The sequence below is a fragment of the Camelina sativa genome, chromosome 14 (assembly GCF_000633955.1).
Source record: "Camelina sativa cultivar DH55 chromosome 14, Cs, whole genome shotgun sequence".
Lineage (NCBI taxonomy): Eukaryota > Viridiplantae > Streptophyta > Magnoliopsida > Brassicales > Brassicaceae > Camelina > Camelina sativa.
The window spans coordinates 12,061,742-12,077,899 of NC_025698.1; the positions used below are offsets into that span (position 1 = coordinate 12,061,742).

The 16,158-nt window shown below is 32.3% G+C and overlaps 1 protein-coding gene and 1 long non-coding RNA gene across 2 annotated transcripts; one reads left to right on the forward strand and one right to left on the reverse strand.

The window, feature by feature from the left end:
- Nucleotides 257-1,224, reverse strand: LOC104741119. Its single transcript, XR_760278.1, has 3 exons — nt 1,181-1,224; nt 649-834; nt 257-506 (listed from the first exon to the last, which is right to left on the reverse strand). It is a non-coding gene; the product is annotated as an uncharacterized LOC104741119 (long non-coding RNA).
- Nucleotides 9,460-11,031, forward strand: LOC104743500. Its single transcript, XM_010464572.1, has 3 exons — nt 9,460-10,277; nt 10,441-10,488; nt 10,788-11,031. Exons 1-3 carry the CDS (start codon nt 9,460-9,462, stop codon nt 11,029-11,031), a joined length of 1,110 nt encoding a protein of 369 aa, XP_010462874.1.

Sequence of the window (16,158 nt, forward strand, 5' to 3'; positions counted from 1 at the left end):
TTTTTCAAAGATTTCTAGAACAGAATGAGAAGGAAGAAAGGCTTTGAAACTTCATTTGATTTCTTCCTAAGTGTTTACAAATAGCTCCTACATTTGTAATATTTATACACAGAGATACGTAAGCTTGTAAACTCTTAAGTATTCGGACATATGTCATCATCCGGTTGTGTCTAGTATATCAAGGGCAGTGTATCGGTTAAATAACTTGATCTTCTCTGTATAGCCATTTTAGGATTTGTTGAATTAGAAGAGTAAATAGTTGAGAAAAGATTGATGCATATATATATTTGGAAAGAACATATATCTTATAACGTTATTTATAAGCCTATAATGGCTAAATCTAATACATGGCTCCCAAATGAAGAAAGATAATGAATCACAAGCTACATCACCTACCCTCTAAGTTATACCAATCATCGATCAAGAATACATTAAAACCCGAAATCAAGTCTCGATGTCCTTTAAGCAGTTCCTTGACCTCTCCAATGCAAGCATTCCTATCAAGTCTACAACGAAATTATAAATCAAAATTATCTAGTTTTGTAAAAAAAAAAATTATGTAGTGCTATACCCTAACATGAATCAAACTAGAAATAAAAACCAAATATTTTTTTGTAACTTGCAAAAAATATAGATATATATCCATACTTCCGAGCTTTAAATTTGGTCATGATTGCTATAAAATCGTCATATTTATCAGGCTCATTATGAAATGTATTCTTCACAGCCATTAGATATGCATTTGCATCATTTTTAGTGGCCTTCGGTTTACTTCCTTCTCCAGTTTTTGTCGGTTTACTTCCTCCTCCCACCATGACTTAACGTTAGTCGAAACTACATTTCCCAAACAAAGAGAGTGGATTTTTAATTATTTTTTTGCATTAAACTTTGTCTATAATTACCTCAACACAAGGGCACTATTCTTTAAAATTAAATTAAAATATCTGACAAAAAGAAAAACATATATAATTCTGCATTAAGGATCTCAATTCACAATTTCTACAACTAAAAATTAGAAAACAAGTGCATGCATTGAACCATGCAAAGCAGAATAACATGGGAACAATCTACTTTTTTTTTGGTTTCCTAATGTTCGCAATAATCAACTTTACATTGATTAAATTGTGAGAAGAATTTAAAGTAACGAACTAGAAATTTACTATACAAATACAAGGTTCACCTCTATAGCACTAGCAAATGAATGGTTTTTGAGTTGTATGTGTGTCTTGCTGTCTTCTATATATATATATATATATATATATATATATATATATATAATACTTTTCTTACATATATAATTCATGATCAGAAGAAGATTACTTTGATGGCGATTTCTTCCATGGTGATATGTTGACAAGAGCGTGTATTAGCTAGGGTTCCAAATTATCTTTTTTCAGATCTAGGGATTTAGGTTTGAAGATTTATTAATTCTAGTCGANCTTTTGTAGCAGTAAGATATAAAACGTACAGTGATATTTAATGAAATAAAGACATGTCGATCAGAGAAAATTTATTGTAAATAAATTTTGAAGCAATTATAGTTAAAGTATTTAATTAGAAAAAGTTAATTTACAGAGTTTATCATTTTAATGTATTTTTTTTTGACAAATTTTAATGTATATTTTGTAAAAGCAATTTAAAATACAAATATTTTTAAGCATCTGTCAAAACTTGTTTAACCTAAAAGTTAACATTACATTTTTCACAATGTGGCAATTATTATTATAATTGTTTCACAAAAAATACTTTAAATAAAAAAACTTGTAAATATTATTTATTTGATATCAAACAAATAGACTAAAAGTTAAAAAATCTCTTTTGTTTGTAAAAGACTGACATGCTGAAAGTTAAAACTATGAAAATCATAAATCTTTTTTTTTTTTTTTGATTCAAGAATGTCATAAATCTTTAGTCTAAAGCACATATATATGGCTAGATATATATGTTAAAGTACGAGAACGGTATGTAAGAGCATAAAAGTAAACAAGACACAAGCTTTGTTAACGGGGTTCATATAACCTACATCCCTGGGACCAAGTCCAAAATTCATTAACTAGAAGTAGAACTCCAACAATACCATCAACAGATCTCTCTATCTTATTAATGGAGCGACACCACATACCTTGTATGTATCTCTCAATAATACCTAAGACACGCACCACTTTGTGAAACACTCTCTTGGTATTTATAACAATGGCTCAACCCTAGAGTTGACAATTTTCCTATTCTAAACCGGTAAACTAACATATTTAGATAACTCCTAAATAGAATTAATCCTAATTCCATAACTCGGTAGGATTAGTATAGCTTGCACCTCAAGCTATCTTCAAGCTTATGCCAACATTCTCCTTCTTAAGCTTGGAATCTTTTTCTTCCAAATCTCTCATACCAATGAGATCCCTCATTTCTTTAAACACGTTTCTTCCGAGCGCTTTAGTCAAGATATCTACCTTTTCTTCACTTCCGGGAACATGCTCGACTTCCGCTTACCCATTCGCCACATATTTTCTTATATCTCTACAAAAACTCATTTTATTTCATGTTTGATTGATCCCCTTTTGATGTCGTCGAACACTATTTTCATCACTATCTTCATCGCCTTCATTCTCCCATGCTTATATCAAACAAGATTCAACTTTTGAACCATCTTTAATACCCACAAGCATCATGTTCATTCCACAGAGACATAAATTTCGGAGTTCCAAAGCTGGCATGCTAGGTTCCCGTTTCTTCCTCTTCTTAACCTTCTTTCCCTTCACAGCTCTTTGACGAACTCACTTTTCAGCACAAGTTCCTCCAGGATTAAAGGATGCCAAAAATCAGATCTTATTAACTTCCTCGTGGCTGATCCCATTGGTCCCATCTTCTCCACTTGTTTCAGCTGCCAGCGGAAACGTGTTTATGAGGAAGATCCTTGACAATATAAGATCCTTACCGTCTAGAGACTTCACCTTAGTCTTTCTAGATGGTGTGATCGCTAGAGAAGGTAAGTTTACAATAAAACCTTTTTTAGTCTTCTTCATATGTCTGATCATAGTAACGTATGACAGAGTAATATTTTGTCTCAGAACCATGTCCTTCACTTTTTTTGGGCTATTATAGAGCTGAATTTTTGAAATCTAAGATATTGACACCTTTTTCGATACTTTTTGGATACAAACCGAAACGTCATGACCTAAACGTTTGGTGCAACACTTAATATTGATGAAGGGCTTCTTGCAATGGCTACAACACTTTCTCACAACAACAACGATGTCTCCATATTGATCAAGTATGTAGCCAATAATTTCCCACAACGATAATGTCTTAATTGTTGTTTGATCAAGCAAAAGCCATTGTTAAAGCTTCAACTGGTTTGACTTATGTTATTGATCAATGCTTGTGTTTGGATGTGTTATGTGCTTTTGTTTGTGTTATGTTATTGATCAATGCTTGTGTTCTGTTCTTTTAAAGCTTGAATCACTTTGTTGGGCTGATCAATGTAATCTATGTGTTTCTGCCTTCTTGTGTGAGGTTAATTGGAGCAATGGCGACAATGATATCTGATTCATTGGGAGTACCTGAGGTCATACAAATGATAGTTGCTTCCATTTCACGCACGAGTCACGGTAAATCATCAACCTAACACTTTGTTATATTTTTGAATGCTTGTTAGATATTTGAAGGCATGTTGAATGCGTGTTCAGAATATAGCCTACGAACTAATCTATTTTTCATAATGTAACTAATGGTAATGTTTAAGCAATTAAAGGTTCTAAGTAATGTTTTGGTATGTTTGATTTTGAATTTAGGAGCGAGATCATTTTTGTAAGACATCCTTATCTTTCTTTATCTATGTGTTGTAAGACTTCCCTTAAGAATTCTCTATGTTTTATCATGTAATACCAACCAATTTTTATCAAGTTTTACGAAGTAAAACAGCATAATTTCCCAAAGTTGTACCACGTTATTCAAAAGACGAAAATAATTTAAGATATTACTACCAAGTTATACCAAGTATGCCAAATAAAAATCAACACAACATAGTTTTCCTAAGATATTAATACCATGGGCTTAGGGAGACGCTACTCTATGGAGTTTTTGGAGAGTTGCATGTATCTTGATGCAGCTCTTCCTCACATCAATGGAGACGGTGTGTCTCTAGATGGTGTGATCGCCAGAGAAAACGGTTTACAATAAAACCTCTTTTAGTCTCCTTCATATGTATGATTATAGTAACGTATGACAGTGTAGTATTTTGTCCAAGAACCATGTCCTTCACTTTTTTTGGGCTATTATAGAGCTGAGTTTTGTAAATCTAAGATATTGACACTCTTTTTGGATACTTTTTGGATACAAATTGAAACGTCATGACCTAAACGTTAGGTGCAACACTTAATATTGATGAAGGGCTTCTTGCAATGGTTAAAACACTTTCTCACAACAACAACGATGTCTCCATATTGATCAAGAATGTAGCCAATACTTTCCCGCAACGATGATGTCTTAATTGTTGTTTAATCAAGCAAAAGCCATTGTTAAAGCTTCAACTGGTTTGTCTTATGTTATTGATCAATGCTTGTGTTTGGTTCTTTTAAAGCTTGAATCAGCTTGTGTTATGTGCTTTTGTTTGTGTTCTGTTATTGATCAATGCTTTTGTTCTGTTCTTTTAAAGCTTGAATCGCTTTGTTGGGCTGATCAATGTAATCTATGTGTTTCTACCTTCTTGTGTGAGGTTAATTGGAGCAATGACGACAATGATATCTGATTCATTGGGAGTACTTAAGGTCATACAAATGATAGCTGCTTCCATTTCACGCACGAGTCACGGTAAATCATCAACCTAACACTTTGTTATATTTTTGAATGCTTGTTAGATATTTGAAGGCCTGTTGAATGCGTGTTCAGAATATAACCTAAGAACTGATCTATTTTTCATAATGTAACTAATGGTAATGTTTAAGCAATTGAAGGTTCTAAGTCATTTTTTGGTGTGTTTGATTTTGAATTTAGGAGCGAGATCATTCTTGTAAGACATCCTTATCTTTCTTTATCTATGTGTTGTAAGACTTCCCTTAAGATTTCTCTATGTTTTATCATGTTTTACCAACCAATTTTTATCAAGTTTTACGAAGTAAAACAGCATAGTATTCCGAAGTTGTACCAAGTTACTCAAAAGACGAAAATAATTTAAGATATTACTACCAAGTTTTATTAAGTATGCCAAATAAAAATCAACACAACATAGTTTTCTTAAGATATTAATAACATGGGCTTAGGGAGATGCTACTCTATGGAGTTTTTAGAGAGTTGCATGTATCTTGAAGCAGCTCTTCCTCACATCAATGGAGATGCTGTGTCTCTAGATGATATGATCGCCAGATAAAACGGTTTACTATAAAACCTCTTTTAGTCTCTTTCATATGTCTGATTATAGTAACATATGACAGAGTAGTAGTTTGTCCAAGAACCATGTCCTTCACTTTTTTTGGGCTATTATAGAGCTGAGTTTTTGAAATCTAAGATATTGACACTCTTTTTGGATACTTTTTTGATACAAACCGAAACGTCATGACATAAACGTTTGGTGCAACACTTTGATGAAGGGCTTCTTGCAATGGCTACAACACTTTCTCACACCAACAACGATGTCTCCATATTGATCAAGTATGTAGCCAATACTTTCCCGCAACGATAATGTTTTAATTGTTGTTTGATCAAGCAAAAGCCATTGTTAAAGCTTCAACTGGTTTGTTTGATGTTATTGATCAATGCTTGAGTGAAATGCTGAAGAGTATAAGACACATTCCTGGTATGGAGGAAGAAACAGAAATTTTAAATGAAAAACTGAAGGAGCGGACGGTAAAATACGGCTACGCTTTCAAAGACCATCAAGATGCGTACAAGCGTTTGTTCAAAGTAAGCAATTCTATGCCTCGAACATTTTTTTTTGTTGAAGTAAAACAGCATAGTTTTCCAAAGTTTTACCAAGTTAGTCAATAGACTTGATTCTCATAATTTATCTTGTCTGTTAACTATGTTTTATCAACCAAATTTTATCAAGCTTTACGAAGTAAATCAACATAGTATTCCAAAGTTTTATCAAGTTACTCAAAAGACGAAAAGAATGTAAGATTATTACTACCAAGTTTTACCAAGTATTTCAAATAAAAATCAACACAAAATAGTGTTCCTAAGATATTAAGTTTTACCAAGTTACTCAAAAAACGAAAATAATTTAAAATATTACTATCAAGTTTTACCAAGCTGCTAGATATTAGTTTAGTTCTATTCTGTTAACACATATGTCTGATATAATAACCTTCAATTTTCTTGCATAGGGAAGAATGAGTGTGTCACTTCCCCCAAGCAGAGCTCATAACGTGGAAGAGACCCATAACGTGGGAGAAGACAAGCGGAGTGAGGAATGTTGAAAAGTTTTTTAGAATATATAACAATCTATTTTGTATTTTTTAGAATAATTGCAGTGTTGCCAAATTTACATAAACATAATCATCAATTGGTAGGATTTTTTAAAAAGTATTTGGACATATGTCATCATCCGGTTGTGTCTAGCATCTCAACGGCAGCGAATCGGTTAAATAACTTGATCTTCTCTGTATCACCATTTTAAGATTTGTTGAATTACACGACTATATAATTGAGAAAAGATTGATATATATATATATATATATATATATATAATAATGGCTAAATCTAATACATGACTCCCAAATGAAGAAAGAGAATGAATCACAAGCTACATCACCTACCCTCTAAGTTATACCAATCAGCGATCTCCAAACATTTTGGCAAGAATACATTGAAACCCGAAATCAAGTCTCGATGTCCTTTAAGCAGTTCCTTGACCTCTTCAATGCAAGCATTCCTATCAAGTCTACAATGAAATTATAAATCAAAATTAACTAGTTTTGTAAAAAAAAAATTATGTAGTGCTACCCTAAAATATATGAATCAAACTATNAGTGCAAGCTACCCTAAAATGAATCAAACTATGAATAAAAACCAAATATATTTTTTGTATCTTGCAAACATTATAGATATATACTGGTTTAAATTTCGTCATGATTGCTATAAAATCGTCATATTTATCATGCTCATCATGAAATATATTCTTCACAGCGCTTAGATATGCATACGCATCATCTTTAGTTGCCTTCGGTTTACTTCGTCTTCCCACCATGACTACTTAAAGTCAGTCAAAACTTCATTTTCCAAACAAAAAAGTGGATTTTTAATTATTTTTTTGCATTGTCTATAATTATCTCAACACATGAGCACTATTCTGTAAAAGTAAGTTATAATATTTGACAACAAAAAAAACATAATTCTGCATGATCTCAATTCACAATTTCTACAACTAAAAATTAGAAAATAAGTGCATGCAGTGAACCATGCATAGCACAATAACATGGCAACAATCTACTTTTTTTTTTCTTTTTTTTTTTTGGTTTTTTAATGTTGGCAATAATCAACTTTACGATGATTAAATTGTGAGAAGAGTTTAGAGGAACGAACTAGAAATTTTACTATACAAATACAAGGTTCACCTCTGTAACACTAGAAAATAAATGGTTTTGAGTTGTATGGGTGCATGTCTTATTGTCTTCTATATATATAGCACTTTTGTAGCAGTAAGATATCAAACATACAGTGATATTTAATGAAATAAAGACATGTGTATCATAGAAGATCTATTGCAATTAAATTTTGAAGCAATTATAGTTAAAGTATTTACTCCCTCTATATCATAAAGGATGATATTTTAGCATTTTTTCTTGTATCACAAAGATTGATTTTCTGTAATTTTTTTCAATTAATGCTAGGAACATTTTTTCTTGTATCACAAAGATTGATTTCAAGATTCATTAATGGAGAATTTTAAATTTTGATGAATTACTATTGGTTAATAGTAATGAGAAATATGTATTCATAAATAAAAAATGTATTTATAACTAAACATTAAACATTATCTTAATTTATGTGAAAATATCAAAAAATAATCCTTTCTACTATAGATGGGGTAATTAGAAAAATTGAATTTACAGATTTTATTATTCTAATGTATATCTTGTAAAAGAAATTTAAAATATAGATATTTTTACATCTGTCAACATTACATTACATTTTTCACAATGTGGCAGTTATTATTATAATTTTTTTTTACAAAAAAACTTTAAATAAAAAAGACTTTTAAAAATTATTTATTTGATATCAAACAAATAGACTAAAAGTTAAATATGCACAAAGTGGATTAGTTCTTCATCTATGTGTTACTGTTGAGGATTTTTGTGTGATTATTAAGCAGGTATTTTTAGTAAACTCATTCTCTTATTCTTTCTAATATTGTTTTAGAAAAGTAACTGATTTGACGAATGTTTCTTTATCAGGGCCAACCTAGCTCTACTCCTTTTATTAAGAGTGTTACTGTTGTTACTCAGATAACTTTTTACTTTAGAATTTTTAATTATTTCTTGCTTACAAAACCTTATAAAATCCATTGAAAACACTTGTAAAACATTTTAAATACTTTACATCTCCTTTCAGGATCAAACTAGCTCAAATTTGTTTGTTAGGAATGCTATAGATGTTTCTACTGCTACTCATACTCAGGTAACTTACAATGGCATAAATGTTTTAATTGCCTTTTCAACCCCTTTTAAAAATATTTGAAAACAGTTGTAAACCTTATTAAATCCTTTGAAATCACTTGTAAAACCTTTTAAACACTTGTACTTTCAGGGTCAACCAATACCAAATTCATATGTCGAGAGTGTTCCTCGTTTTTATTGTTCTCCTATTGCTTCTTCAAGTCAACATATTGGCTTCGATGATGATTTTACTGCTATTGCTACTCATACTCATGTAACTTACAATGGCATTACCCCTTTTAAAACCTTTGGTAAATCCATTTAAACACTTTAAAAAACCTTTGAAAACAGTTGTAAACCTTATTAAATCCTTTGAAATCACTTGTAAAACCTTTTAAATACTTTACAAATCTTTTAAAAATTCATTGATTTGTACTTTCAGGCTCAACCAATACCAAATCCATATGTCGAGAGTGTTCCTTGTAACATGAAAACCTCTGGTTCTTCACACTAAACTGGTCTAATCGATGTTGATTCACTGTTTTGTGGGAAGTTATTCAAAGACAAAACATAAATGAGAAGTCAGATGCGGATGTATGCAATCAAGCATAGTTTTGAGTTTCATACTTTTAAGTCAGACAACAAGAGGTGTGTTTTTCATTGTATTGATGAAAAATGTAGTTGGAGGCTACGTGAAACTAAGGTTAAAGCATCAGATAGCTTTGTTGTTTGAAAGTATATTAGTTAGCACAGTTGTGACTCTGCTTTAAGGAATGTTAATCATCGCCAAGCATCTGCAAGGACTTTAGTTGGTTTGGTTAGTAACCATTTTGCAGGAGGAAAGCTTCCTCTCAGACCTAAATAGCTCATGGAAATTTTTAGGAATGACCATGGAGTTGGTGTCTCGTACTCAAAAGCATGGAGAGCTCAAGAACATGCATCAGAACTTGCTAGGGGTTTACCTGCTGATAGTTATGAGGTTTTACCGAGTTGGTTCCACATGATAGAAAAGAAGAATCCAGGTACTATCACTTACATCAAAGCTGATTCTGATAATAAGTTTAGATATGGTTTTCTGGCTTTTGGTGCATCAATTAGAGGTTTTAAGTTGATGAGAAAAGTTATTTCTATTGATGGCGCCCATTTGAAATCAAAATATAAAGGGACTTTGCTTGCTGCATCAGCTCAGGATGGTAATTTTCAGTTGTATCCTATTGCTTTTGCTGTTGTTGATTCTGAGAATGATGCATCATGGGATTGGTTTTTGCGGTGTTTGAAGACTATTATTCCTGATGAAAATGATCTAGTTTTCGTGTTTGATCGGGCTTCTTCAATTGCAACTGCACTTTCAGTAAATTATGAACTTGCTCATCATGGGATCTGCACTTTCCACTTGCACAAGAACCTGGAAACACGATTTAGAGCTTCTGCTTCTTTTCTTCCAGTTGTTCATGATGCTTCAAGAGCTTACACTCTATATGATTTTGATTATTTGTTCAGTCAAATTTCCAATGGTAATCCGGAACTTGGAGAATATCTTTGGCAAGCTGATATTAGGAAATGGTCTCGTGCATATTCTCCTTCTAACCGGTACAACATCATGACATCTAATTGTGCCGAGTCCATTAACTCCTTGTTAAAAGAGACTCGCGAGTATCCAATTGTCTGCCTGTTTGAGACAATCAGGTCTATTTTGACTAGATGGTTAATGAACGGCGTGAGGAGAGCTATCGATATCCATATGTTGTTACTCCAAATGTTGGGAATAAGATGAAAGCATCTTATAATAATACTACCCGCTGGCTTGAAGTTTGTCAAGTAAATGAAAATGTCTTTGAGGTTAACGCAGGTTTACAGACGTATGTGGTGAATTTGGACACAAGGAAATGCACATGATGTATGTTTGATATTGACAAATTCCCTTGTTCACATGGAATTTCTGCTGCCAAACATGTCAATCTCAATGAAAACATGTTTGTTGATGATTATCATTTCACTGAAAGGTTATAACTCTCTTCTTTAATTGGATTTTGAAAAGGTTGCTAAAGTAACGGATCCGACAGGTTTTAACAATGTTTTAAAAGGTTTTACAAGTTGTTTATAAATAGTTTTAAAAAGGTTTTACAATGTTTTACAAGGTTTTTCGAAGGTTTATCAAAGTTCTATAAGTCTTATCTTCGTCTTTTTGTTTTACAGATGGCGTTTAGGATATTCAGAGAGCATCCACCCAGTAGGTGATATGGAGTATTGGGAGATTCCAGAGAGTGTTAGTACTTCTATTTGGCCACCTTCTACTCGTATACCTAATGGCAGGCGAAAGAAAAAGAGAATAGCTAGTTCATGGGAGCATGGAAAGGCTAAGACAAATTCAAAACAATACAAATGCAGTAGGTGTGGTCAATGTGGACACAACAAATCTAGTTGTGTAGCTGCTATCTAACTCTCTCTTTTTTAATTCAACTTGAATTTGTTCTTTTTAATAAAATATTTCAGTATGTGGTGTTGTAAACTCCATTTTCTTTGATTTTTTTTTCAGAATTTACTGATTTAAAACATTATAAACAAATTGTAATGCCTTTACAAAAGTAAGTCGTACTGTTTTAAATCATTATAAGCTACTTGTAAAACCTGTTAAAACCATATATACATTCTTGTAAATCATATATACTCTTGTAAATCCGTTTAAAAACATTTCAAAAACTGTAAATTTCTTTAAAAAATTATATATACTTTTGTAAAACCGTTTAAAAACCTTAATTGATTGGCACTCAATCCATTACTTCTGTTCGGCTTTTCGGATTTAGTTTTTTTGGCCCACCCTCTGAAAGGATACCAAACAGTCAAGTGAAAACGTAATTGATTGGCACAGTTAGTAATGTTTATTACGAACATCGAAGGAGATAAATCAAGATACTACAAAGGATTTTCGCGGTTACCCCAAGCCTAGAGAGAAACAGCGCTCCACTTTTGATTTCGAATCGCTTAAGTTTCTTTTGTGGAAAACGATTGAAGGGGTATTATGCGAAGAGTCGCTTTCGAAACAACGAAGGGGTAAGAACTGAAGGGGTAAGATTTCAAAACGGCGAAGAGGCTCTTAAAACCGTAATTGTTTGAAGGGGTAATACGCGAAGCGTCGCTTTGGTTTACGAAAAGTACCACTTCGATTATAATTACGCGTTGAAGGGGTACTTTTTGTAAACCAAAGTGACGCTTCGCGTATTATAAATACTTTTTGCTCTTGACTTACACATCAAACCTTTGTCTCACGAAAACGTAAAAATCATCTCTCAGACTCCTCAATTTCTAATACCTTTTTCCTTCAATCCGTCAGAAATGTCGCAATTTTCTTCAACCCATCTAAGACATGCCTTGAAATCTTTGAACAAGGATCATTTGACAAACGTCACAGCAGGTAAACACCTACATCTTCATATTAGTTTTGTTTTACTGTTAAGGATAAAAGAGATTGAGTGTGTTTGCCTTTTTGTTAGTAATTGTTGATGACAGCATTTTCAAATGGAAGGCTACTTTAATCGGACCGGTGAACCCCATATGAAGGGGGAGTGTTTAAAATGAGTATTCACTTTCCGTTTGATTACCCAAATAATCCCCCAAAGGTATTTGTTTTGATTATACTCCCTTTTATTTAGCAAGCTGTGTATTAGGACTCCTCTTTTTGCAGCCACTCAATAGTTTTTTAAATATAATTTCTTAATAATGCGGTTTGTTTCAAAACAAAATTTTTTCACCCAAACATATCAGAAAGAGGTGCTATATACCTAAGAGTGTTGAAGTCCACATATTGGCATCCCATGCCGATTATTTGGCTTTTCAAGACAATAGTGGAGAAGTTGATTGAACCAGAGCTTGATGATGAGGACTAGGTCGATAAAATTTTTGCCAACCTCTACAAAACCGATAGGGCAGGGTTTGAAGAGACGGCAAGAGAGATGACAAACCAATACGCTAGGAGAGCAAACTGAAATATGATCCTAAATAGTTCAAATCTATTTTTCAAATCTTGAATAATTCAACTTGTATTTGTTCTTTTTAATAAAATATTTCAGTCTGTTATGTTGTAAACTCCAATTTCAAACAATTTTTTTTCCAGATTTTACTGTTTTAAAATATTATAAACAACTTGTAAAGCCTTTTAAAAAAGCAAGTCGTATTGTTTTATATCATTATAAACAACTTGTAAAACCTTTTAAAACTTTCTAAAAACCATATAAACTCTTTTAAAACATTATAAACAACCTGTAAAACCTTTTAAAAAAGCAAATTTTACTGTTTTAAAAATTTAGAAACAACTTGTAAAGCCTTTTAAAAAAGCAAGTTGTACTGTTTTATATCATTATAAACAACTTGTAAAACCTTTTAAAACTTTCTAAAACCATATATACTCTTGTAAAACCAAACGTTTTATAGGATTAACACCATTTAAAAGGTTTTACAAGCGAAATGAAGTAACTTAACATTAAAAAGACAAATTTTTAAAATCTACTTGCAAACTAAACATTGAAATATTTTGCCATTTATTATTCTTCTTGATGCGATCACGTTTATATACCAGCAAGATGCAAACTTCCATAACCTATATATTTGCTAATTCTGCAAATTATGGATTTTTCTTGAAGTAATTGTCCCTGTACTCCTGCAAAAGAAAAGAAAAATTTAAGTTAATATTAAATAACAGTAAAATGTGCATTAAATCTAACAAAAGTCGATGTTCACTAACCTTTAATGTTGAAAACATTTGGGTACCAAGGTATCTCATTTGTGGAATAACATCTTTAGGAATTTTGTCAGGTTGAAGAATTAACATTGCCTTCCTTGCTACTTTACTTACATCTTCTTTAGTTTTCAAATCCATGAGAAAAACTTTTTCCCACTTATTTCCTGGCCAAAGATACTCCAATGTAGAACATCCAAATTTTGTTAGTATTAACGCCTATGATAACAAGTATATGATTTTTTCAAACTTACTTCATTTATTGACGAAAGCATATATTTGATGTCCCCGAGTATAGTCCAACGACTTATAACTGCCTCAATTTGTTTCATTTCTTTGTCACTTATAGTGTTCTCCTGCATAGAAGGTGTTTGCACTAATACAAACATAAAAAAATAAATATTATATCATTTTCAAAAGAGCAAATCATCTATAATAAAGAATTCAACAACTTACAACTGCTCATTTCTTGGCTGGTGTGTTCTTGTTGAGTGGGAGCTTCTTGTTGGCTTGGGTCTTCTTGTTGAGTGGGAGCTTCTTGTTGGCTTGGGTCTTCTTGTTGAGTGGGAGCTTCTTCTTGGCTTGGGTCTACATCAGTATCTGAAATATTAATACATTCTTCGTCATCCGATATAACAATGTACGCTTCTTGTTGGCTACATCATCAACACTGTTCGGCTTCTCATCCTGCATAAATAATTATATTTTCATTAACCATATGTAAATTATTTTCAAATATGTTTTTACAAGGTTTTTAAAATTAGTTGATCATATTCAAGTAACACATACCTTATCATTATTCATATCCTCCTCTTGTGGATCATTTTCATTAGTATCCTGGGTATTTTCTTCAGGAATAACACTTGGGTCCCCTCTCAAGTCAGTTTGTTTCTCATGTTGATAATCTTGATTCTCTTCTTTAGGTACCTAGAAATGTTGTAAATTTTGTTTAATACTATTTAAAACACTATCAAAACCTTTGAAAACGATTATATGATTTTGTTAAAAACTCGTTTAAACACTTTTAAAACGATTTTAAAAGGAATTAAGTTTTTTTTTTCAAACCATTGAAAACTCTTTTAAAACCATTGTTAACACTTGTAAAACGATTTTATATGATTTTGTTAAAATGATTTTAAAAGGAATTAAGTTTTTTTTTTTCACTTACAAATTCACTTGGAGATGCTGGTACTTCCTCTTCTTCAAAATCGGTGGCAGAGGCTCGTACTTCCTCTTCTTGAAAGGCAGTTGCAGAGGCTGGTACTTCCTCTTCTTGAAAGACAGTTGCAGAGGCTGGTACTTCCTATTCTTGAAAAGCAGTTGCAGAGGCTGGTACTTCCTCTTCTTTAAAGGCAGTTGCAGAGGATGGTACTTCCTCTTCTTCAAATGCCCTTGATTCCCACTGTGGTGTTGCAGCAGCAGTAGTGATCCCCACATGTTCTCCAGTCTCACTATTCTTTTGTGAATAAGTTGACATGTTTTTAAAATCATGTCAATTTTTCCAGTACAATATATTCTTTTTTTTTTGTTAGTTTGATTCAAGGATGGCCCAGCAGCTTCTCTCACATGCTTGTTTTGATTTTGTTCTCCTTTTTCAACTTGAATTCATCCTTGAATCCATTCCTCCTTAGTCATCCTAAAGCCTTGGATTACAAGTTTAATAACTTCATCAAAATCCTTGTCTTCATCATTCGGTGGCATAACCAAATGGCTATATTCATCGGGATCACCAACAATTGTTTTCACTTCAACCTGTAAAGATAAATCGATTCATATTATATCTCAAAAGTCTTATACATATATTGTAAAACCTTTTAAAACTCTTTTATAATTCTTGAAATTCCTTGTAAATCTATTGTAAAGTCTTGTAAACCAGTTTAAACACATTGTAAATCCAAATTACGTTAATAACACTATTTTAAAAGATTTTACAATGTGTTTTAAAACTATTGGAAAACAAAAAAAAATAGTTATAGAGAAGTATTAGTACCCTTCCAGTCTCAAGAACAAATTTTATTTCATTGAATTGTGGGGATTTTGTCATTTGTCATTGCAAGATCAGCGGGAGATATTAATTTTGGCTTGAAATGCTTTCCCTAACACCAAATTGTTCCCCTAACTGGCGAACTGAAGATAACGCCCAGATTTGGATTGCAAATGGAAAGCCAGTCATACCATACTGTATCTTTGCCAATGATCCCATAGTCATTTGTTTCACGCCTATCACTAATGATTCGTAAGCAATTTCACCCTAAGGATACTTGCAGAAATTATCAAAACTACTGGCTCTCTCCAAATTCTTTAAGGGAATTCGAACTACTGGATTTTGTGCTATCAATATCCCCTCCACTAGTAACAAAGCACCTAATCGAATTCTTTCATCAAGTTTCATGTCTTTTCCTTTAAATTCTAAAGTACGACGATGAACTTTGGAGGACATTTTATTATTCATCCACAAATATTTTTTCTATTTAATAGTACCTGATGGAACAGTACCTACCGGAAGACCTGTTGTAATGACGAATTCCCTTAGTGAAAATCGCATAGGGTGATCAGCAAATGCAAACCAGAGCTTGTTTTTCGTAGACAAAATCCTCATCTGTAATAAGTGGTGGACCAGTTGACTCGAGAAGTTGATTTCTTTCGGATTAACAAATTCTATAATTGGACCCAAGAAAGACTCCTCTAACTTCTTGAACTCATTTTTTTTTAATGTTTTCTTTACAGTTGTCAAAACAGCTTTCTCGGAAGAATATTTAGTTACTCTCTCTAATGTATCTCCCTTTGTGCCTGGCGTGATTAATCTTTTTGGGAAGAACAGTTTCTTCGCATAAT